General features: G+C 31.8%; 1 protein-coding gene across 2 annotated transcripts; it reads left to right on the forward strand.

Moving 5' to 3' along the window:
• Window positions 1-97: 97 nt before the first annotated feature.
• Window positions 98-22,563, forward strand: LOC111049719 (follicle-stimulating hormone receptor). Of its 2 annotated transcripts, XM_022335880.2 has the most exons (18): window positions 98-326; window positions 8,200-8,422; window positions 8,573-8,647; window positions 9,380-9,454; window positions 9,698-9,775; window positions 10,590-10,661; window positions 10,983-11,048; window positions 14,389-14,457; window positions 15,123-15,197; window positions 15,680-15,797; window positions 16,476-16,568; window positions 16,857-17,073; window positions 17,338-17,476; window positions 18,545-18,840; window positions 19,958-20,183; window positions 21,224-21,601; window positions 21,829-21,951; window positions 22,403-22,563. In XM_022335880.2, exons 2-18 carry the CDS (start codon window positions 8,217-8,219, stop codon window positions 22,479-22,481), a joined length of 2,385 nt encoding a protein of 794 aa, XP_022191572.2. In that variant the 5' UTR covers window positions 98-326; window positions 8,200-8,216; the 3' UTR covers window positions 22,482-22,563. The 2 variants fall into 2 exon arrangements, with proteins under 2 accessions (XP_022191572.2, XP_039282186.1); XM_039426252.1 differs by lacking the exons at window positions 98-326; window positions 8,200-8,422; window positions 8,573-8,647; window positions 9,380-9,454 and having other exon boundaries at window positions 9,702-9,779.
• Window positions 22,564-25,463: the final 2,900 nt, after the last annotated feature.

Raw genomic sequence — 25,463 nt, forward strand, 5'->3', positions numbered from 1 at the left:
TTCTGAAATTCTGCTTGAAACTCACTCAGCAGAATTAAATTTGCCAGTGCTTCAGAAGTTGGATATACCAAAAAACAGCGTGTAGTGAGAGGCCATGTGTTTCTTGTGAGCATCATCTAGGAAGTGGGGGAACAATATCAGACTTCACTCCTCATCTAGCTCAGTCCATTTCCATTCAGCTAGACGAGACAAGCAACGGATAGCTTGTGACGCTTTTTATGAATGGAAGAGTTGATCGCATCTTCTGTTTATTCACTTTATCAGCTCAGTGATCGATTTGATTGACGCCCCGCCGACCAAAACACTGAATTGCCAGTTGATAGCATGTAAGTAGTCTTTATCACTAAATCATTCAATTTTTTCTTCACTTATTATACAAGAGTAATCAGTAATTAATTAGTATTATAAAGAGGAAATCAGTCTAAGCACATATGTCATTATTTTCACATTGCTTAAATTATAAAGTGATTTACGCAAAGAGTATTTCCTGGAATAATTACCGTACTCGTATAGCAATTTCCCCTGAAAATGGTAAATAATGTTTCTTCTGTTGAACTGTAGTGATATACTACTTCGAATATAAATACAATAATTATACTCATTAGTATACTATATCGTTATTGTTATTTTGAGAATAAAATCAATAAGAAACATCTAATTTGATGAACATTATAATATATTATGGTGCAATATGATCATATCAGCGCCGTAACCGTATACTACCTACGGTACCGCTTCTACAGAGGAATAAGAGTTTAGTTTTAACTTTAATCAAATAGTATATGTTGAGATTTCCCAATTTTTAATTTATGTAATTATTTATTTATAACTCAACAATAAATTCAAGTACGATGAAGGATAAAGATTTTTGTATTGGAGAATTTATATACAAACTAGAAACACAATATTGTATGTTATGCATAATTTGAATAGGGTGCATGAATCTAGAAAAAATCACATAAAATATACAACCAGCTCCTTATAGAAAAAACGAATACGGTACTTTATTTGTTCATTTCAAGAAATTTTGAATCAATCAATAATCATAAATTTCTGGTGCACTATGCATCTCAGAAAACTTTTGGTTTGCCTTTGTAATATATAGATTATTGTGTAGCTTTCAATAGGAATAAGAAAATTATTATTCAAAATCGACCAGGAAATTTGATTGGTTCTATAGAATAGAAATACTTACAACATATAGCTCAATAATTTTGCTTACAGTTATTACGGTATATGAATAATTTGTGAATTATTAATATGAATTTGGCAATAACTTTTATTTGATTTGAGTTAATATATATTATTGTCAAGCATTCTTCCAAATTTCATGTTACTAAATCTCTGTTCATTTGTATTTTGTATGCATTAGTGTTACATAACACGAACTTACAAAAATAGAGCAGAACATCAGAGATTTTCTATTACAGAACAGATATTATAACTGTTGACAAAATTAATGTAATCTCAACTTTGACTAGACAATGGGTGAGGTCTAAACTACCTACTAATTTCCGACTTAAAACAAACGTAATCATTGCACAGAATATGCTATATAGGTACAATGATAAGCTGAGAATATTACTTGGAAGAGTCTGTACCTACCTACCTTTGTTATGGAGATAAAACTAAAATTTCAAGGAGAATTCACAATTTGTCCAAAAACATCTAAAATATAGATTACTTCCGCCTAGCAGATTTTATTATTATTTATTGTTTGGGTATCATAAATCTAATAGTACAAGGACACAGTCGAAATAGATTCGAAGAACCTGCTAACCAAAATCGAAAATGTTGATAGAAAATTTATTTTTCGTATTCAAATCAAATCAAAATTGTTCATTATAATTTCAAAACAAATTGTATAACAAAGTCAAGTACGTTAACAATTTATAACATTTTCAGTTTTACAATCTAATACTTAAATACTTAAAACCTAAATGTTCAAATCTACTGATCAATTCAATTGACAGATAGACAAAAGTTTCTTTATTTCAAAAAATTCATTTAATAAAATAAAAAATGCTGTGCTCATTATTGTAATAAAAAACACTTAATAACCATTGTGTTACAATATCATCCTAGTAGGTACCTAAATTACCGTATGGTATATGAATAAAAATAAATTTTAAAGTGTCTAAAATAAAATGAAAGTGTTGATTTGAATTTTTAAATTCAAGTATATAAATTTTAATGTGGCTTAGGTTTCAAGGAAAACTATGAGAAACATATATTTGAGGGAATAATCACAATGAATAATATGAAAATGGTCTGCATTGGCTACATGCCTGTGCGCAGACCAGAGTTATAGTAAAACATGTTTTTATAGGGAGAGAATATAGTATCAGAAAATGTAGGATTCATAATAAAATTTTTATTTATAATCTTTTCCTCCCTTTTGTTACTAAATAAGCTAAAATAATGAAACTGCAGATACAGGTTCCCTTCAACACAAATAAAATCATCGGTGCTAGTTTTGATGGTGACTATTGTAATTAGTTGTAATAATATTTTCTGAATTATCTATTCCTAATTGTAATCAAAATATCCCTTGCCAAAAAAATTGAAAAAGAAATAATTGAAAAGCCCTCCAGCACTCCAGTGAGCTAGGTATTCAATATATGAAATGCAAATTAAAATTAACATTTCTTGACACTTTTTATTGGTTGATTGCATTATGATAATATTTGGTTTCAAAAGTTTGTTCTTTTAATATTTACAAAATACAGTTTTCAAAAAATATTTTCAGAGATATATCAGATATTATTTTTTAATATGTTGTCGATATATCTGATTTTGCTATTATGCAGCAAGCCATTCAAGATATGAAATTAAAATAACTATTTGTTATCACTTTTTCTTGGTTATTGCACTATGAAAATTTACATTGCAAAATGAAAATGTTTGGTTTCACATTTTTTCTTTTAATTTTTCACAACATTGAATTTTCAAAAGTATTCTCAGAGATTGAATATATCAGTCATTCTTTTTCTATTATAATATTGAGATCTGTTTCTGTGATCATCTCTACTGCGTTATTTCTTCATTATTTATTAATGGGACTGCGTTCGTCGGAATGGCAATGCAGAATACCCTTCTACTGTCATCAATTGGCAAAATTGTATCATCATTCATCTGCTGGAACTATTAGCATCAGTACTAGACCTAGACCTAAATAACAACTTGATGAATGCTATTTATATTTTGTAATTTGTATTTTCACATTGCAGCTAATTGGCTTGTTCCAGAGCTTCTTCCCCTCTAAAATCGACCGAAATTCAATTAATTGAAGTAAACTAGTTCATAACCAGGTTGTTGTAGTTCAGGCAAGTTGTAGCAACAGTTGGTTATTGGCAGAATTTTTTGGATGTTTAATTTCTGTTAAATTGTACGGTACACTGTATGTTTGGTTCTTGGCCTTATATGTGAAGTGCTCTGCTACAGTACTGTTGGGAATATTTCATTATTTTTTATAATTATTACGTATAACCGCATCTTGAACAATCTAGAATTACAACTATTATCATAATGACTAATAAATTTATAAACTTATCAGATTTTTAATAAATTTATGAGAATAAGATAAAGTCAGGGAATTCAATCGGTTATAAACCGTTGAAGATGTGACTAATCGGTGATAAAGAGATAAACCAGTAACAATAACAGAGAGAAATAACTTACAGTACGTACTTTAATAATAAAATATCTATTTGTAGGTACCTAAAGGAATATTTATCCTTTATTTTATCCTTAAATATCCTAAATGATATTTAACTTTTATAACAATACAAAGCTTCGAATCAATTGCAACCATGATGCAATTATGGAGAAATTTAGGTAGTATATTTAGTAAAGATATGTTTATGATGTTTAAGAAAACCTCCTCCTGTAGGCATGTAGTAGGTAGGTAGCTTGAATTTTAAATTTTTATTGAGATAACTGAGCACTCACTTTACTGGGTGTACGGTACCTAACCATTTTAATATTACCTCAATAAATAATATAATACGTCAATTACCGGTACTGCGAATCTATCTCCTCCATATTTTTTTCAAAAATGAAGTGCAAGCTCCCTTGAGTAGCTCGTACAGATGGAGAATGTTGGGTCATTTAGTGCGTATTACATGGAATAGAACCTTGAAATATAGGCCTACTTCTTTATTTGCATCTACATAATTATCGATGGCAAAGATTTTCTATATAATTAAAAACAATGAATCACTGCTACTTGACATACATTATTATACTGGATTTATTCTCAATTGCAATCAGAGCTGAACTCAAGAGGACTGGGATTAGTTTTACGATCGCTTATGAATTGCGAAAAATATAATTTGGTTGAGAAAGCAGCTTATCAACAAAGGATTAGATTTAGAAAAATCTTCAAGATTAAAAAAAATATATTATTTTTCCAATAATTGACCCAGATTAAATGCTAGTAATTAGATCAATTATTTTTTAAGGGTTAAATTGGAATTCAGATACGAATATTAGAAGAAAAATTGACTTTTAAGAGAATTAATTTTTAGTCCATTCGAATTTTATTTATTTATTTATTCCAAGAAAACATAGAATGGCTCTCAGACAAACTCCCGTACGAGCCTTAATGACATATATGATAGTATAACATTACAATTATTAACATACAAAATAGAAAACAGAAAAAAATAATATCGCACTTCATTAAATATTCACGATTCACAGTATAACTAATAAGATTAGAAGAGAACGATATTTGAGTTAGATTCCGGAAAGTTAGTAAAGAGGTATAGGATGAAAGATAGATATTAAGTTATACAAAGAAAGAAGGAACATTTGAAAAAAGAGAGTTAGTAGAGCTCAAAAATAATAATTTAGTCATCAATTGAGCAGATTAATTTTTCAGAAGATTTTTTGAATGTATTGTAGCGGTCATAGAAGGAGTCAAGGAGTGGGTTTAGTCTATTGTTTTATTTGGGTAGGAATTGAAATGGTGATCGGTTCCGACAAACGGTATTTGAAATAGCATAGTAAGTCTTTGTCTATTGCATGGAACATGAAAATTTAACAAATTGATGAAATCTGGCATAAATGTATTATTATTTAGAATTTCATATAATAACATTAATGCTCTAATGGATCTTCTGGTTTTCAATTTTTGGACTTTAAATGTTGACCTTAAGGTTTCAGTGGAAAAGGCTATTGGACAAAATGTATTGTACTTTTTGAAATAGAGATACCTTAATAATTTATTTTGAATAATCTTCAAATCATTTTAGACAAGTCATAGCCCACAAATTAATCGGGTGTGACCAGAAGAACTGTGATTCAATATTTACTTTTTTTATTCCTACGGTAATTGGTGTCATCAATTTTACTGGGCACTACACAGTATCTATAAGTACTGTTTTTAATAAACACATTTGGCATAGGCCTACATAGTAAAATTTAAATTAAATCAAATTGGCTGTGGTTATTAGAAAAGTTCTACAGTGATACAATGTAAAGGAAATATTCATTTATAGTTTTTTTAAAGAATGGAAAGGGTAGTTGATAGATATTACTATTTTTCAAAATACTCTGTTTTTTATGATAAATGTTTTAATGCGCCTCAAAGGTGTATCTATGTATAGCAGTAGATTTATCTACCTTTTGGTACAGTGGGCTCTAAGTTAAAATGAGTTCATGTGTAACCGTTCAAACGGTCTTCGTAAGTTCATGCTAATATTTTAGCAAGCTTTTTTAATTGAACTAAAAGTCACTTGAAAAATTCTTGCTACCAAACGCCACACGTTATTCCGTTCAAAGAGCTCCAACACAAGGAATAGTTGAATTCTATTTTTGTTTCCAGCGATGTCTTTGTAATTATCACTCATTTACGTACAAATAGTGCGATCTTTCAACTCACACGTTCACTGAGAACAAAAATGTAGGAATCTTCCACTTTTCAAGTTTTAAACTGTGAAAGATACAATTTTAGTATGATGGCAATTTTCCAGGTCCAACTAACACCATATATCACAAAATTCATTATATTCATGCACTCCAACTTTCATTATAGGTATCAGTAAAAAAAAAATCATTATTGACAAAACATAAAAAAATCTTCTTTTTCATTAAATGCATTATTCAAATACACTCATTTATTGTTTTATATGTTTATGCAGTCCGGTTATCCGGTATGATTATAGCATAATCGGCCTATTATATTATTAAAAATGGTAGTCACAATAGACCAAACATTTTTTTCAGCCACAAAAGTCGATTAAGATGGCAGAGGCTCAGATGCAATTCGAACATATAAATTGTCTGAGAATGGAATATTTTTAGAACTCGTATCAACTTGAACTTTGAAGATGTAGGTACATTTATAATGCTTATAAACAAAGGAGTGTCTGGTTGGTGGAAGCAATCACAACAGCTCTCATATCAACGAATTCCGTATGATAAGAGAAAAATGTAATAGCTGTCTTTTCTGAACTGATTCATTTCTGGTGAGCCTAGGCCTACATGATGATCAGCACCAAGTGTGAAGACCTCATCGATGGATAAATTGAATATGTACGGTACCTTTTACTTTGTAAAAGCCACTTAGCTTCAATGAATTTATTTTGAGTCAATAACCTCATGAGAAGGTTACGTTTAGCATAATCTTGAAATTAAATAATCAAATACGGTACGTAATCTAATATTCAATTTAGGTACTCTTTCCTATTGAATTATAATAGGAAACTGTTAACTATTAGTTAACTGGTGGCATTTATAGTTTATACTCATATATCTTTGTACTGTATCTTAATTCAATAGAACCAAGAATATTATTACATTAAAAAAATATATCAAGGCAAAGGTACAAGACGCTGTTGTTTATTAGAGAAATGTTTAATGCGATTAAATTAGTCAACGAATCAATACCACTTTTCCACAACAAAAGAGAAGAATGTTAGATCTGATACACAATTGAAAGCCTCGAGTTAGAAACTATTGACAGTATATCAATCAATCCTATTGCTATACTGATAGTGAGCAATACCTAGTAGCAAACAAATATTTGATAATTTTTTAAAAAATATGCATCGATGTTGGTTGAAAACGTACGGTACATATTATGGAAAAGTTCTCATCTTTATAGAAGCTATATGATGATTCTACTTTTTATACAACCTACTTGGATTAGTTATATACGGTGCTCTTATGAGTAACACTAAATGTAGCTAGTATCATATTATTGTAACATAAGAGTATCATGTGACATGTACACAAATACGTTGTTATGAAGTTCATATGGATGAAGAGGAATGCATCATATCATAGCATGACTTGAAAGGTTATTGAGCTGGCAATATTGCGTTCTCTTGACAAATAGAAGTCACGTGTGCAGCAGCCCTAATCTTCCCCAACACAAGGTTGCAAAGGCATCAATGCTCTGGCCTTGTTAGACAATTATCATATGCGAGATTGGTCACATCCTTGTTAACAGTTCAAATGTCTCAGATTTATATATTATTATGATAAATAAGTTTACTTCAGTATTCGATTAAAATTTCAGATTGGCAAACTCATCTAGACAAGTGACTGCATGGAGCGCAGACAGGACGTTATTCAGATTGAAAAATATAATAAAAAATAGGTACCTACTTTATAATTTCCAAACAGGACTCAATGATTGATGAGGCCTCAATGTGGATTATCAGAATATGGTACTGATAAATATTTTCTAATTGCATCACTAATTCTGTTTTTCATTACAAAGAGGTTGAAGTCTATGGAGCCATTCATTTTCTCTCTTAATCCTTATTCAAATAGAATAATGTAACATGTTTTTGTCTTTCTGAAAAATATTTTTACTTTATCAAACTCATAATACCATACTCAATAAATAATGTTAATCAGAAATATATGTATAGGCTACATTATTATTGATATAACTTACCTAAATGAATTCAAAATTGAGGGAAAAATCAACATATTAAATATTATGCTATTAAGTTCTGTTGTTTTAATATCTGTTTTTTTTTCTTTGATTGTTATGCATTTTTCAATGTTTCCTCCTCTCATGAGTATCCTTTTCACTTTAATGTGAATTTATTCATTTATTTTTTTAGTAGATTTGTTTATAAAGTATTTCTGCTGTGAGAGTGATTTCCTAGGCTTAATGTGGGTGATGGTGGAGGATACACTGTTTTAATTTTCATATATATTTTATCTTTATCATTCCAGAATAAATCACAAGAAATATGATGAGTTTCCAAGTGGCATCAATCATCCTCCATTTAGCGTTGATTGCGAATCATGCAGTTGCAAAAGACAGAATTGGAATGTACTGGAAATGTGATTGCAATTTCAATTACAACTCTCAAGATGTGCCACTGAAAACAGATTGCCACAGTTTTGGCGTTGAATCGAAACATTTACCTCACAATAAAAACGCTACAATCTTATGGTGAGTATCCTTCATTGATCAATAGGTTTCTACATTATTATATCTTACACTTATTACAGAAAAGGTGTTGCGTATATTATATAATTTTATAAGTTGTACAGGAATGTCATATATTTCTTAACATCAAAATGAGCCATTTTGTTCTTTCAGGTCATTATCTAATGGAGCAGTAACGGATATTGTGAAGAAATGCTTCCTGTCTCACAACACTACACTAACCGATATGTAAGGGATGAACTTCTTCATGATAATTTATGTATCCTAAAGCCTACTGTAGAATCTTATCATTCGCTAGTTTGCTCCTCTATTATTATATTATATTTGAATAACCTATAATATTCGTTCTGAATAGCGCAACATTTTAATAATGTGCATCTCAATTTGTAATGAGTGCCGGTTCAGTATCAGTTCGGTTGAAAGTGATATAATTATATTTTTATGGTAGGATTGGCATTGGGTTATTGTCTTTGCATATTTTTTTATTCTTGAATTGACTGAATAAAACACAGTAAGCATACCTGATACAGAGTTTCAGTATTTTATAGTGTGACTATAAAATTCATGATACTTTCTAATCCTTAATATGTTAATAATAATATAAGAAATAATATTAATAATAATAATAAATAATAAAAAAAGAAAATGATAAAAAACCTTTACTTTCAAAAACTGTACAAGTCAATGACATAAAATAAAACTATAAATTGAGGTGAAATGGAAAAAGGCGTTCTCAGTTAGCATGTGAAGTGTAACTGACACCATATCTTCTCATTTCACCTTAATATTTTGGAGAAATTCCACAACATATCTGTGTTCAATGTGAAAAGTGTTTATATATTTGGAAAAATTATAATACAAATTTATTGATTTTTATATTGTTCAATGAGGATGTACACGATAGTTCAGTGAAGGCTTAACTACCAAAGCATTATTTTTTATTCTATCAAAATGTTACAGATCGTTTGCCAGACTGAAATTTGTCGACGAATTTGATAAGCAAGCTTTTACCAATCTCAGACTTCTCGAATCTATGTGAGTACTGTATTGTCATTTAATAATAATTTATTCCACTGATCAAATGCGTTTCCGTGAAATAAGAGTGGTTTATTTTTTTGTTGAAATATATGAGATAGGTATATTAACTATAAGTGCTATTTTATAAGTTTCTGGACGGGTAATAATCTGATTTTGTGTAATTCACAACTTTTTGATGAACAAGTTCAGTTACACAGCATACAATTAATTGGAATCATGTGCGGTACGGTATTTTTTCAGATCAATAACTCAGTCTCCTGCTCTAAGGTATCTCCCGAACGGAGTATTTTATCCAGTGAGCAAGAATCTCAGAGTTTTGTGAGTATGTATGGTAATATTGTTATTCCCAATTCAAATAATATAGGCTACTACTTTATTACGTGGACTACACATTATCAAACTTTGATGTTTATCTCTCACATTTTCCACAGGAATATAGTTTGAGAGTAATGAAAGTTCAAAATGTAATAAAAAGAAGGTAATTATTCGAGTAATTCATAGTTTTAGATCTGAATATCGTTCATGAATTAGTAGTAAGACGGATTTAAAGTGAGCTGAAAGCAATACATTTTTAGTCGATAACATTTCTCACTTACTGTACCTTATTCAAGTAACTTCATTATTATTATTATCAAAAATTATTAATCAACTATTGAATATATTCAACTATAAATATACGGTATCTAATATATATCCGACTCCGACTATAATAACATATTCTTGAATGATAGGAATAAAATAAAATAGTATTAACATGTTGATAGAATTATTATAGTAGAATCCTTATTTTGGTATAATTATTTACATTTTAATCAATAGTTTTTTCGAAAAGCATTTTAACCAATCAGTTTCAATTACCTTGGTTTCTCAATTATATTTGTTTGCTGATGAGGATGTTGTCCACATAAGCTACTGTATAACATTTATGATGTATTCCAGTTCTAAAATGTGAAAAATTATATTTGAAAAACCGGCATAGTTTCTGTTAGTTCACTTGAAACAAAAAGCTCTCTTTGATTTTAATTTTTAAATAATTATTAAATGAAAATCCAATTGAATAATGTTGAATAAATTTAAACAAATGCAAACCCTCATTTATTTCTATCTTTGAATTTCTCTGATTCATTTTCAGAAGAATGACACACACTGGACTTGAAGCAGTTCCCACTTTGCCGGCATTGAGTAAAAAAATTATGCATTTGATGTAAGTTTGAAAGCAAAATATTTTGATATTTGCAATATTATATTGATATCATAGCTACCTATATAAACAATGTTTTAGCAGCATTGTTTTTTTCAAAATTAGACAGAAGAAAGCATTAGTGGGAAGAACGAAGAGGAGGTGTTAAGCCAAAACAAAATAGAAGAGTAATTTTATATATTGCTCTGCTATTTTATTTGATACTTCACAAGCAATAAAGGTATCATTTTATGTTTTGAACCTTATAGTTAAGCAATGTTAATATCAACTGCAATATTTGTGTTGAATTATTCATTTTTCATAGCTTTATCTTTATTTTTACAGAGACTTTGAGAGTAACAAAATCAGATCAATTCCTTCAAACTCAATCAATATCCAAACGGAGCAATTGTAAGTATTTTTTTAGAATTGAATCTAGTCTATTTTTACAAGTAGTTGACTAGTTCAAGGTGTGATGAATAGGCATACATTATTGAAACATAAAATTGCTTAAATGCTTAATATTTAATATGACCTAATTATAATAAGATCAAACAGCAATTGCGACTTTGTGCATTTTTGCAGATTTTTGAGTGACCGAAGTGCATTAACTGATGGAAACATCTATACTATTACAAACCAGCCAGCTCAATTAACAAAAAAGATCACACTTAATCAGTAAGAGTTCATTCAAATGGTTGGATATTACCTTATCAAGGTTTACCTATGCTGGTTATCTTCACTGAAAATAAACTTTTTTTCAATTCTTGTTCTCAAAATTTAACATTCAAGAGTGTTTTTGGCATGATATGATAAAATGTACTATGAGGAATATGACTGTTTATTGAGTCATAATAACATAGAACACTACCTATTTTCTCGATCTTAATTGTGAGTGATCCAGATTTAGTTATGTCTGATGGACAAATACCATTCTGTATGTCGGGTCATGATCTGATTTATGTTATATATAGTCTTGAGCATGAAGTAGGATACACGCCAAAGATTAGGGGCAGGAACTTAAAAAGCACTGATTTGGATCGCTGTCTGGCTGATGCTGTGGAAAAGCCTTGGCATGATATTGTGAAATGAATAATATTGATGACAATTTAGAGGCCTTTAATTCAATGATTTTTTCAATCTTCGACGAACATGCACCAGTACAGGATGTGAAGGTTCACCGGAGGCCATGTCCCTGGTTTAACAGAGAAATATCCCTTCTGAGACGAGAGAGAGATAAAGCTAGGCACGCCTACCATCTCACTACGCGTAACCATCTCAGGACTGGCTGCAATGCAGACTTTGTGCGTTACAAATCTTTGAGAAACAGGTTGAGGTCTGTCTGTCGTAGAGCTAGGATAGATTACTATGGTCAACTTTTTGAGGGAAGGCAGTCCACTTCAGAGTTGTGGAGGAACATTCGAAAAGTCGAGGTGATACCACCCAAGTTCAAGTCCACTGCTTTTAATGTTCCTCTGGAACAGCTTAATGAATTCTTTTCTACTCCATCTCCGCCTTCTTCATTTGCTCACCATAAGGAAAACAAAAGAGACTGTAGAGCGACACAAAAATGCACAAGAAATGCATACAATACAATAGTTATTGTTCCTGATAAACTGAGCATTCACTGAACTCAGTCATGACTAATCAATTTAGTCACACCCTTCCGCAAGAAAAAAATTTCTTCTCATATGTCTTTCCTGAGACAGTCTCCTCCGCTATTCTCTCAATTAAAAAGAATAATGGAGGTATTGATAATATAGGTACCTATTTCATTTTATAAGATTATTTTACCAATTATCATTTCTGCTATCACACATATATATTCAATTTCTCTCTCCAAATGGGAGTTTTCCCCTCTCTTTGGAAGCAATCATTGATATGTCCAGTTCCAAGAAATAATAATCCTACTAATCCACAAGACTTTTGACCTATAAACATAGTTTATAGTATTTCCAAGGCACTGGAGAAAATAGTGCATGAACAGTTGTCACTGTACTTAGAATCATTCAACTTCTTTGATGGAAATCAGTCTGGTTACCGCCCTTTTCACAGCACAACTACAGAACTATTAAAAATCACTGATGACATTCGAAATTCAATGGATCATCGTTCTTTCACTCTTCTTGTGTCATTCGATTTCACAAAAGCTTTCGATAATGCCTGTCATTCAATCTTATTGCATAAACTCTTTTTCAGTGTGGTCTATCATTTTCTTGTGTTTCCTGGTTCAAGTCCTACCTTACTGATAGGTACCAGTGTGTCAGAGTGGCTGAGGAGAAAATGTTCAGGTGGCTGCCAGTTGTTGCAGGGGTCCCACAGGGCACAATCCTTGGCCCTTTTCTTTTCTCTATTAATGTAAATAACCTTCCTCTGATTTTTCGTGATTTGTCTTATCATATTTATGCTGATGATCTTGTTTGCTACAGTCGCTTTCCTTCTGGTCACTCTTCTCATGCTGATGATGCTGTGGCTGCCATGAATGTTAATATAGCATCTTTGATTGTATGGCAAAGGCGCATTGTTTGAGTCTCAATGCCAGGAAATGCAAAAGTATAATTTTTGCTTATTGCAGACTGTACAATCAACTAGACTTCAATGCAGTGTCCAAAGACCAAAGTAATGCTAGATGGCCATGCACTTCAGTACGAGGAATGTATCAAGGTTCTGGGAGTTTTCATAGATAAGAATCTTAATTGGACCTATCATATCAACACCTTATCAAGGCGGATTTTTGCCACAATGCATCAATTCAAGAGGTTGAGGAAGTTTCCCCCAACCAACCTTCGTGTTATGCTCGTTCTAAGTCTTGTTCTGCCCATTGTGGACTATGGCAGCATGGTCTACAATGACATGACTGGGGAGCTTAATATGAAATTATTGCAATTAGGTTCATATATGATGCACGAAGGGATGACCATATCACACCTTTCTATAGAAGACTGCAATGGCTGAAACTGAAGGAACGGAGACAATACTTCATATTATGTTTTGCATATCACCTAGTTGTCGAGGGTAAGGGTCCGCAGTATCTGAAAGAGAGATTCACCACTCTTGCGCACATCCACCACAGAAACACAAGGCAGCACCAGTATTTCCTTCAAATTCCACTCCACCGCACAGTTATGTACAACTCATCTTTTACTGTAGTAACGTCCCGACTGTGGAACAATCTTTCACCTGAGTTGATTTTCTCACCAAGCTTCTATTTGTTTGAATCGAGGCTTCTGTCATCAATAATAAATTATATATAAGCGTAAGATCATTATGATTGGCAGGGTTTGGTGCATTCTTGCTCTTATTCCATTGCTCCTATTTCATGCACAGTTTCATAATTACTTCTCTTCTTTTTTATTAAAGTCTGATCACAATGTTTTAATAGGACCACCTTTATAGTTTATTATTTCTTACCTATTTCATCTACCCTCAATTGTATTATATAATGAAGTTTAATTTTTCATGATTTACTTTCATGATAAGTTTCATTCCACATGGATGCAAATAACAACTTTAGTTTGCTAATGTGATAATGCTGTAGTATAATGTTGATGGCTCAATATGTACAATATTATTTTCTAAAATATTATTTGTAATTGATTAATACTGATGTGGAACTGTAGATAATTGTTTATTTCATGAGCTTCATTAAATTGTATATTGTCATTTTTGTAAATGTTACCATAGGCGACAGCCTTGTAACAATTATCAATAAATATCTTATCTTATCTTATTTTCTCATAATATTTTCCAGAGTCCTCGCATATAACTCAATCACGAAGGTTGAAGGCTGGGCTTTTAATGGGTCATCAATTGGAAAGTTGTAAGTGTTCCATATTTTTATTCAGTTTTCTTATATTCATATTAAAAGCAGCATTAAAACAAGTGAGTGGATAAAATCTTGATGGTATGATTTCTCAGAAATCTGCATATGTTTTTTGAGCAATACTAATAAAATCTTCTCCGACATATAATTTTATTATAGTGGTGTTTGGTTTTGCTGAAAAGATGCAATTCAAAAGTGTACAATGTGTGGAAAAAGTGTGAAAAATGATAAAGAATTTCATTTTCACTTCTGCTACATTGAAAATAAAATGTTGCAGGGAGGCCAAAAATGATTTCAAAAACCTAGCCTCAGATAGAAATAATCGACTACAGTCAACAAATGACACAATATCTCTCTTATTGGTTGAGAATCTGAAGAAGATTTATTTGCACATTGAACTTGCCCATTGCACATACATAAAGTGATAATAAATATAGTGACTATAATTTTAATGATTATAAAGTCTCTGTAATTGCACATTGCAACGCTCGGCAAGCTCAAAGATAATATTATTCCACATTTCCACTTCAGTATTCTAATAATTCTCCAGTATGTACAAAAAGGGATTCTTTACTATAGAACTAAACTGCAACACCGATCTATATTATGCAGATGTGCAGGAAAAACATTTTATTAATCCAACATTATAATTTTATTCACAGGAGTCTAAGAGGGAATAATCGATTGGTTGAATTATCAAGTGATGCATTCAGAGGACTTAAAGGTCTACTAGATCTGTAAGTATACAAGATAATGCAAGTGGAATAATTATAGAAATATCTTACGAAAATAGTGATCAACTACCAGATTATTTTTCATCAAGTATCATTTAAACAGGATCTACACAAAGCGGTCATGTCTGATGGTTTACACCTTATTACACATTATAATTGTAAATTTGTCCTCACATTCAGGAAATGGAATAGAAATACGAATAATCATGAATTTAAATGTTTCGAGAAATGGGCAGGTTTTTCACCGCACCCTGTATGGAATTCTTCAAGTAATTTACTGTAGGCTACTAATTTTAATACAGTAGACCTTTATATCCATTGCAATTCGAGCATTAATTGGAGCTATTATTATTACAGTGCTCAACTGTAATAATAGAGAAATGAAATTCATTCTATGGTGAATCTTGTTGAATACTGTATCTAGAGTTAAGTTATCTATTTGTTTTTTGAATATTTGGTTTGTTTTTTTACTAAAATATGGTCAGTGATTTGTCACAGACATCGATAACATTCCTTCCTGTGGTTGGATTGGAAATGCTTGAGATGCTGAAACTTCAAGGGACAACCACGTTGAAAATAATTCCCTCAATTCACGATTTCAAGGTATAGTAGTCGACAAATAATTTCATGTTATTCTATCAATTTCTTGACATACCTGTATGAAACAGTTCATCTGTATTTCCAATAATCATCTATCGTGCATTCTTTTTAAAATAAGAACAGGTTTCTGTTTTTTTAATGGAACCAAAAAAGAGTATACTACATACTAGTATACCTATATTACTAGTTCCATCATAATTATATAGAACAATTAATTATTGTTGATGGATTTTTCTGAACAGAATGGCTATCCAAACTACCATATACTAAATTAGAAGCCAAATAGTCATTGATGAACGACATAACTAATGATCATGTTAGTATTTATTACATTCACTTGAATTCATATTATTCCATTTTTTAAAAATATCATCTAGACAAAAACAAAATGTGAAATTAATCATAATCAAGTGGTCTGATAACAATACTATTCATTTATTTGATAACTTTCGAGAATATCATTCCATTTTCTATTTAAGTACAAAAAGTTACCCTCCCAGTTTTGAATTTTTTCCTCTTTTTATTTGAAATTTTACACTTGCAATGGGTTGTACACTTTATAATATTCAATTTCCAAAAGCTAATTTTAGAATCAAGCTTTCTCCTTTTACTTACATTCACAAATAGTTGTATCTCTTCTCATAAATTACATTATTCTTATCTGCATTTCTAATTTTTTAGAGTTTACAAGTCGCTGAACTCACTTATTCATTCCACTGCTGTGCTTTCAAATACCCTGCACGACACAATCCAGCGCGTCATGAGCTCCATGTGGTATGTAATTTTACTAACAAATAATGCAGACCTAAATAGAAAATTAATTATGCTTCTCATGTAAATGTCAAACATTTTGAATGATCAAGATAAAACGATTATGATTTTATGAAAAGTAAAACTATAGAAAAAATCTATAAAATTCAAGTCATAATAATTAAATGTGTCTGTTCTTCGCTATAACATTACAGTATCTCTCATGATTTAAAAAATGATTAATTTATTGATTTATGATAGCTGTATGATTTGTAATTGTATTAATAAATTAATGAATAAAATATTTTGCAGGAATACCTGCAAATAGCAAAAGAGCGCTGTGGTGGCAATGCACCAAAAAGGATTGCTAATAGCTTTTCACGGATAAAAAGAGAAGCCGATGGCAGTTTCGGAGAAATTCAGAATGATGGAGATGAGTATGGTAAATTTTCTCACTCAGTGGAGGACGATTCCCAGCAATATCCACAATCTGGCAGCGTTTCTCAAGAGAACGGCGATAGAAATCACAGTAAGTTGAAGCATCAATCCAAAAAATCAAAAGAGTGAACGTACGAAATAAGTAACTCAAATTTCAAAATTGGGATAAATTTCATTGATATATAAATTGCAGCGTTATATCATAATCTTTTTCTAAAGTACTGATATACTTTTGAGTACCGTACCTAGTAATAATATTGAGTACTAATATACGTTGGTGTACTGACGACGATATCTTAGAGTACTAGAGTAGTAGAATCACCTTATTCTCTTATTTATGTTGTGTTTTTTTAAGGTAAGCTAGGAGGATGGACTGATGCATTTGAGCCTCCAAGCACTAAGAAGTCAGAGTCGTGGAAGGATGGTGGAGTGTTCCATCAGACGCATGCCTCACCAACCAGCTTTGAAGCATTTTGCGGCAATCTCACAATAAGGTGAGACTCATCACTTAAGCCTTCTCTTTTAGTGAGGAAGCGCATAAAACATTGATTCATTCTGAAAAAACTGATGAAATTGATGTTAAGATCGTATTAAAGATTGATTCTATGACAAAATCGTTAATCATAAGGTTTTTAGAAAATGGAAAAATAATTAGAGGAACATTATTATGTTTGAGGAAGAAAGTTTACTTTTCAAGTATCTTGATAGATGAATATATTACTAATATTACTAATTATCATTATCTTCTTACTTGCAATGATTGGGCTATTACCTGTTCCGACTTACAAACAGCTTACAGTAGTTATTTGAATTCAAGTGAGTTATATAAATTTACATTTCATCATTTTTATGAAAATAATAAAATTTTATTACCATCTCTTAACGTGACTTTCTAATTAATTGATCCTGTAAATTTAATTGATTCAATGATCTTATTTAATTGATTTAAATGATGAATTTAATTGATTGAGTAAATGTAATTGATTACATTAAGAAAAGCCTTTCTGCAGACATTCATAAAAAAATTACTCAGTATCAATGATTCAAATTGGAAATTGAAATAGCTAATTTCTAGTTGATCAACAATATGGATAAGTTGATAATATAGACATTCTACTAAAACCAGATAATCACTCGTCAGTATTATCATTAATGTCTGAGGACTAAACTTGGTCTTACAATTCTTATGTAGATTTTCAAAATATCATGAAAGGTTTTAAATTAGAATACGGTAACTTCTTTCTACTTAATCAATGGATAACAAAAAGATTCTGCTTGGAGTATAATAATCACTTGTTATTATCATCAATGTCAAAGTAGCCTACAGTATACAAAATTATAAATTATTCTAATAATTTGGGAGAGAAATAGTACTAGGAGTATCCTTAGTTTTTCTCTCCCGATCAGTGCTTCTTTGAAAAAATAAATAAAAAATGCTAATAGAGTTTTTTAATAATCCAAGTTTTTCTTTTGAATTATTTGGTAAACAAATTTGAGCTCTCTCTTAATAGTGGCCTTCTTTATTTTGAGAATAGTCTAGGATAGGTAGCTATATTTTGCAGGACGAATCCAGTGGACTGTTGGCCAAAACCAGATGCGCTAAACCCGTGCGAGGACATAATGGGCTACGATTGGTTGCGGATCAGTGTTTGGTTTGTGATCAGCACGGCGCTGTTCGGCAACACGGCTGTGCTGATTGTGCTGATCGCAAATCGGTCCGACACGACCGTCCCCAGGTTCCTCATGATGAATCTCGCCTTCTCTGATCTGCTCATGGCGGTCTACCTTCTGCTGCTGGCCTTCACCGACATTCAGTCCACCGGAATGTACTTCAACTATGCATTTGACTGGCAACGAGGTAAATGCTTTTACAATCAAGAGTAGGGTATTTATAACAAAAAATTAGAATACAACTTTTTCAATACTAGGGTTACGACATAGCAGACTGAATTTAATGAGAAATAGCTATAAGCTTCAACTCACATTGTGAAGCTTCTACTTATATCTTCAGTGTTGATGGAGATGGCGTCCGAAAGCGCTCCACAATGTGAGTAGGAGCTATTTCTCATTAAATTCAGTCTGCTATGTTGTAGCTAAGTATTAAAAAATTACGATTATCAACAAGCAGTTCGCAATGGAAAGTGAAATTGACGAGTATTCTAATTAATTAAAATATATTTTGGATGGAGGGATCTGTATTATTTTTTTTAAATGTATTGGCATAAAATATAGACTATTATTGGATCAGACGATCTTATGATTTCATCCAATATTATTATAATTATATTCTCAAGAGCACAAAACGTTAACACCTCATTGTTTCAAGAGAATAACAGAGTGTATAGTCCTAATAATAATTTGACAGGATAGAGTAAAATTGTCTAGTATATTTTTAATGCATCAAGTTTCAATTGAGTGAAGAATATTCTGATAGAATTTGTGATTCTAGTGATTGATGATCTATCACTTCAGATTAACTCAAATATGAGAAAAAACTGGGAATTTTGTAAAAGTAGACTGGATTTTTTAATGAATCAAGTCAACTAAAAAATGTTGGATACTGATTTAAACTTCTCAACTTGAAAATTTATGTTCTCTTTTAGATTGACTGATGAAAGAGACGAATTAATTGTTATGCACAGAACAAGTATATAGCCTACTGAATATGATTCCATGCTTCGATTTTTATACTGTAACTGTATCATTATCGCACAATACGACACAAAATAATAAATGATGTATTACTAACAGGAGAAAATTAACACATATTGTATCAATATAATAATACAAATAGGTCCATAGGACCATACCGGTACGGTCCCTAAATGACTGTAGCAGGATACTTGATTTCAATTTGACAATTTTCAATATTTTATTAAATTCTATTGCAGGCCTACTGTATATCATGAAGAATACTAATCAGGTACCGGTAAGCTATTTCAATGTTTTCTATATTGTTTTTTTGTTCTCAATAGGATATGGGTGTAGAATAGCTGGAACACTGACTGTATTCTCGAGCCAGTTATCCATTTATACACTCACTCTGATCACAATTGAGAGATGGTTTGCAATCCGGCATGCACTTTATGCAAACGTTATCGATCTGAAAGTTGCCATTCAAGCAATGATAGTCGGATGGGTATATTCGATTGGTATCGCTGTCTTGCCTCTCTTCGGAATAAGCAGTTATTCAACAACAAGGTAGGCTATACTAGATTCAATCTTCCAACTATTTTTATACTCTACGGATTCAATTTTTCAGTTCTGTTATCAATCCTTGATTTTTAATTATAGATAAAATTTGTTGAATGGGAATTGATATTTTTAAATTTTTTCATAATTGAAAAAACACCATTTTTTGTGGATAAGACAAAAATAGAACTGTGTTTTTTTCAATCTTAATTATCCTATAGGTTCATCTCTTGAAGAGCATGAACATTTTTATTTGATACCATGGTCTATTGGTCATCTATTTCAACCCATTATGAAGTTTCAAAAGTTTTAAAATTATGTCTAATTATTTCTAACCGAGTTAAGATCATTAATCATATGCAATGAGACTGAAGAATTTGAAGAATATTTTATGTTGATCTATTTGTCATTTTTAGAAAAACACTTTACCTGTCTGTACCCAGAGATTTTTCCATGAAGCTTGGGGACTAACATGCTTAATGTTCTTCTAAGAAAATATACAGCGGTATTGATTAATATAAGTGTCTTTTTATTTGTAGTATGGAGAAATACCACAATATTTCCTCCTATACAATCAATGTAAGTCACTCGAAAGTGTTTGAATATTTTTTCTTGTTCTACAAATAGACTCCTCTGATTGTGTTCTTACCACAACCGAAGAAATAAATTAAAGATTCTATTGAAAACCTTCATACCTAGGAGAGAAACATGTTTGTGCTGTACCTGTTGATACTCCTCCAAACATTTTACTGAATTTAAACTCAAATTCATTTTCCAAAAAATATAATACATGAATATGATATACAATAATTATACAACCTATTATTCTGGAATCCCCCTACTAGACTATCCATATGTGTGTAGGGGGGGGGGGGGAATTGTGAATCATTATTGAATCAGTTTTTTTGTTGATTGTCATTATAAAACTAGTCTTGGAGACCTAACTATCCATTCATTCTCATTTCAGTATATATCTTACACTATGGAAACTTCAGATCATCCATTGTTAATCCAAGTACGTGTAGTGAATGACTGAATATTTTTTGCAGCATTTGTTTGCCGATGGATGTACACAACGCGGCGTCAACGATCTACGTGTTGACTTTGCTGATGGTGACTGGAGTGGCATTCGTCATAATCTGCATCTGCTACATCCAAGTGTACCTTTCGTTGGGCAAAAACACGAGGCACTGTCCAGAATCGTCAGTCGCCAGGAAGATGATGTTGCTTGTTGGCACTAACTTCGCATGCTGCGCACCCATAGCTTTCTTCTCATTGACGGCAGTAGCTGGATATCCTCTCATTGACGTCACCCGCTCCAAAATCCTCCTCGTCTTCTTCTATCCGATCAATTCGTGTGCCAATCCCTATCTGTATGCGATCATGACAGCTCAATACAGGAAGCAGCTCATTCAACTCATGGCAAAGTGAGTCGTTTCGGATTATTCACATTTCCAAGGCCCATATCAGGACTCTCTATCAACCTATATACTTCTTAGATATTGTAGCCTACATATATCGTGAAAGTACAAATGGTGTATATAAGAGGTCCTGCCCATATGCACCATCTCGGATTAAACAGAGATAGATCGTTTTTGAACTATTTTTCACGACACTACAGTCAATTTGTTTAAACAAAATTTATGTTTCTTAGGTGCGGTTTTTGCACTGAATGCGCGCAACAATACAAAATGGTCTACCAGCCCGAATTGGAACAGAAGCCTCGTCCTTCTAGAGCAACACTGTTGTCGACTGCCCATTCAACAGAGGACACTGTGTAAGAAATCTCTGGTGTAATTAAAAATATAGTTCAAATAATTAAAAATAAATAATTTGAAATACACGTATTTTGAATACGGTAATACAAATTACAAATTGACGATTGCAGAGATTACTATAACAACTAATCTATCTTTATAAAATTGAATATTTTCATTTTCTTTGAGTTAACAAAAAAATATTGATACATGTAAGTTGATAAATACCTTAGCTGTGGAACAGAATTATAAAAGAAAAAAGTCAAGAATTGTATCAATCTCACTAAAGTTGTAGGTATGCTCTTCTGAGAATATCATTCAAACAAAATGTTATAAGTCATAAGAAAATCATGAAAAATAATTTCCATAGGAAACACCCTATATGATATATTATTTTTTTCAGAATCACATAATTTTATAGAGATCTAGTTTATAATTTTTTGAAATAATTGAAATGTATCTATTTTACAGATTCAACAACAATGATTCTACTAGAGACACGTGCAACGACATCTCGGAGAGAGAGCATCAGACTGAAGATAATGTCTAAACGTTTAGACAAAATAGATTAAGATATGAGAATGTGTGTGTTTATTATAGATTAATTCTTAATAAATGATCTTATGTTTTTATTTTTTATTTACCTTGAGAAAAGCCTGCCAGAATTCATCTGCTTAAATCTTCTGTTTGGACATTTGTTCAGATAAGTTTGATGATTGTACGAATACTAGGTTTTGAACAGTATTCAAAATAAAATAAGGATACTATTAACTTATTTTCAACTCTATATACATAAGAAAAGTTGAAGATGACTCTCAGAATACTGTAATCGCCCACACATATATATCATTTCTCCACATCTTCATAGGTAACAAATCTTCGAAATGGGTAGAAAAGTCGAAGAACTAAAATATAATTATTGTGAGAACAAAGAGCCAAACTGTATTGCATTGATAGGAACGAATAAATTATGTTCTTCTTGATGAAATAGAGTGATATTTATCCATAATGAAACACCATAATATTGTCACCATATAGGTGTTGAAACATGTAGCCTACTGTATGCAACTTTTCAATAAATTAGTTGATATTTGTTGGACAATATTCTAGTGTTTCATTATTAAATATCTGTTTAGCATCCTCTGCAAGTGACATCTATAGTCAGACTGCTATAAGAAGTGATACGCATCCAAGCAGATTTGCCTTGCTGCTTAAACAAATTCGTGTCATTTCTTATAGCGCGGTTTGACTCTATGGTCATTATAATAATATGCTTTGGAAAATGACAAGAGTTATTCGTTAAAATTTGTTTAATAGAAAAGTTGACCAGTTATCTCGGGCACTTGCGTTTCAATGTTCTGTCCACTCTTAACAATTTCCGTCAAAGTCACTTTATGTTTGACTCTCAAATGACTGGACAAATAGCGTCTGTGGTGGAATGTTGATGAACACATGGGGCATGTATAGGCTTTTGTTATATCGTGCATTGGTAGATGTCGTTTCAGAAGAACATTACTACGAAATCTCCTTCCACAAATATAGCAATAATGAGGGTTCGTTTCATCGTGTGTCATCTTGTGTCGAGAAAGATCAACTTTTTCTCGGAAATTCTTTCCACAAAAATCACAGACATAGTTTCTCTCTCCAGTATGTAACGAGATGTGTCGTTGTAGTTGCTGTTTGAATTTGTAGGATTTTTCACACACGTGACAGACATGAGACCTCTCTTCGCGATGGGACTTTGAGTGATTGTAGAGAATGGCATCAGTGCGAAAGGCCTTACCACACACCCTGCATGCGAAAGGTCGATCGCCGGTATGGATTCGTCTGTGCTCTAACAATGTTTTCTTGGTTGCAAAATACTTACTACAGACATCACAATGGTTTCTAAGCCGTTTACCAGCAATTCCTGTACCATGTTTATCATCGGTAGTCGTAAATTTATTGCTGGATTCAGTTAGTTGTCCAAACTTTTGCATGACTGAAGTTGATGAGCGCGCATCCAAGTGTTCTTTGCTCAGCATGTTCATCCTGAAATCAGTAGATCGTCCAGTCAACGAAATGTTATTGAGGGAGGAGTTTCAAATGAGACTTGTAAGGGAATTTGTGAGCTTCAATTTTGTATAAGGTAACAATGTCCGTAAGATCTATAGCCGTTTACGAGGTATATTTGAAAAAACTGTACCTTTAAACCATCACCACGACCACCCCTTCAGCACACAGGGCATAGGGAGTTTTCACATATTTCTTCCCTAACTATGCTTAAGAGAGCTGATTGTCTTCCAAACTTTTCCCTCTATACCGGTTTTTCCGAATTCGTTGCCTGGACTAATATGGTTGATTTATTCAGATTCTCTTGTTAGGCGTTCTATACAGCATCCATTTCAAGAAGCTGAACTTGGCAGATAGCCTGGTCAAATCCAATCTTGATTTTGAAATTGACATTTTATAATAGCTTTATGATACATACATCTTTCATAGCTGCTGAACCTGCCATTCGAAATTCTCAACACTCTTGAAAACTTTAGTCAGAGTCATTTTATTGTTTCAGTCTCAAATGAACACCCAAGTAGCGCCTCAGTACCGTTGAACATATTAGACACGTATATGCTTTTGTGTTATCATGTATTACCAGATGTCTTTTCAAAGTTAAATTACTACTGAATTCTTTACTACAAATGTGACAGCGTAAGGGGGTCACGTTCATTAGTGTGAATTGAAAGATGGTTGGTTAAATCATTTTTTCGTCGATAATCCTTTCCACAGCCACAGACATCACAGTTGGAATTTCTCTCGCCTGTGTGAACCGTACGCACATGTGACGTTGTAGTGTCTGATTGCACTTGAATCCTTCTTTCAAACACTTCACAGACGTAGGGACGTTCATTGCGATGAATCTTGGTATGATAGTGGAGAGAGCCTGAATGACTGAATGTTTTTCCACATTCTTTGCATTTCAAAGGCCTTTCTCCAGTGTGTGTTCGCCTATGCTCATTCAATGTGTAACTCGAAGAGCAAATTCTATTACAAAATTCACACTGGTATTTTGCCCGGTCCCCCCTCCTATTCATCATACCACGTTCCTTTACCCTTACCATAGATTTGCTACAGTATTCAGCGTTAAAAACTAAATATCAGCTAAAAAACTCCTTGTAGGATTGTAAACTACTCCCTTCAACCTGAAATCAAATATTTATTTCATTCAACTACAAACATAAAGATTCCGAGAAATGGAATGGTTCCATCACCATTCTTATAAGGCCAATTTATTTTGGATTGTGCACAAATAAGTGGCGACTTAGAATCTTGAAATGGTTTGTAATAACAATAAAAACTCTTGATAATTCATAAACAAGTTTATTTTCACAATAATTCATAATGTAAAACGTAAAATATCTCAACCAAAGTATAATGAAGAACAAAATATGGTTCAAACCAATTTATTTGTTGATAACTAATAAACAAAATATTATTGATCACTTTGATGAATAATTGAGAATTAAAGTGAACATTTCAAAATGTTATAAACACT

The sequence above is a fragment of the Nilaparvata lugens genome, chromosome 4, assembly GCF_014356525.2.
Source record: "Nilaparvata lugens isolate BPH chromosome 4, ASM1435652v1, whole genome shotgun sequence".
Lineage (NCBI taxonomy): Eukaryota > Metazoa > Arthropoda > Insecta > Hemiptera > Delphacidae > Nilaparvata > Nilaparvata lugens.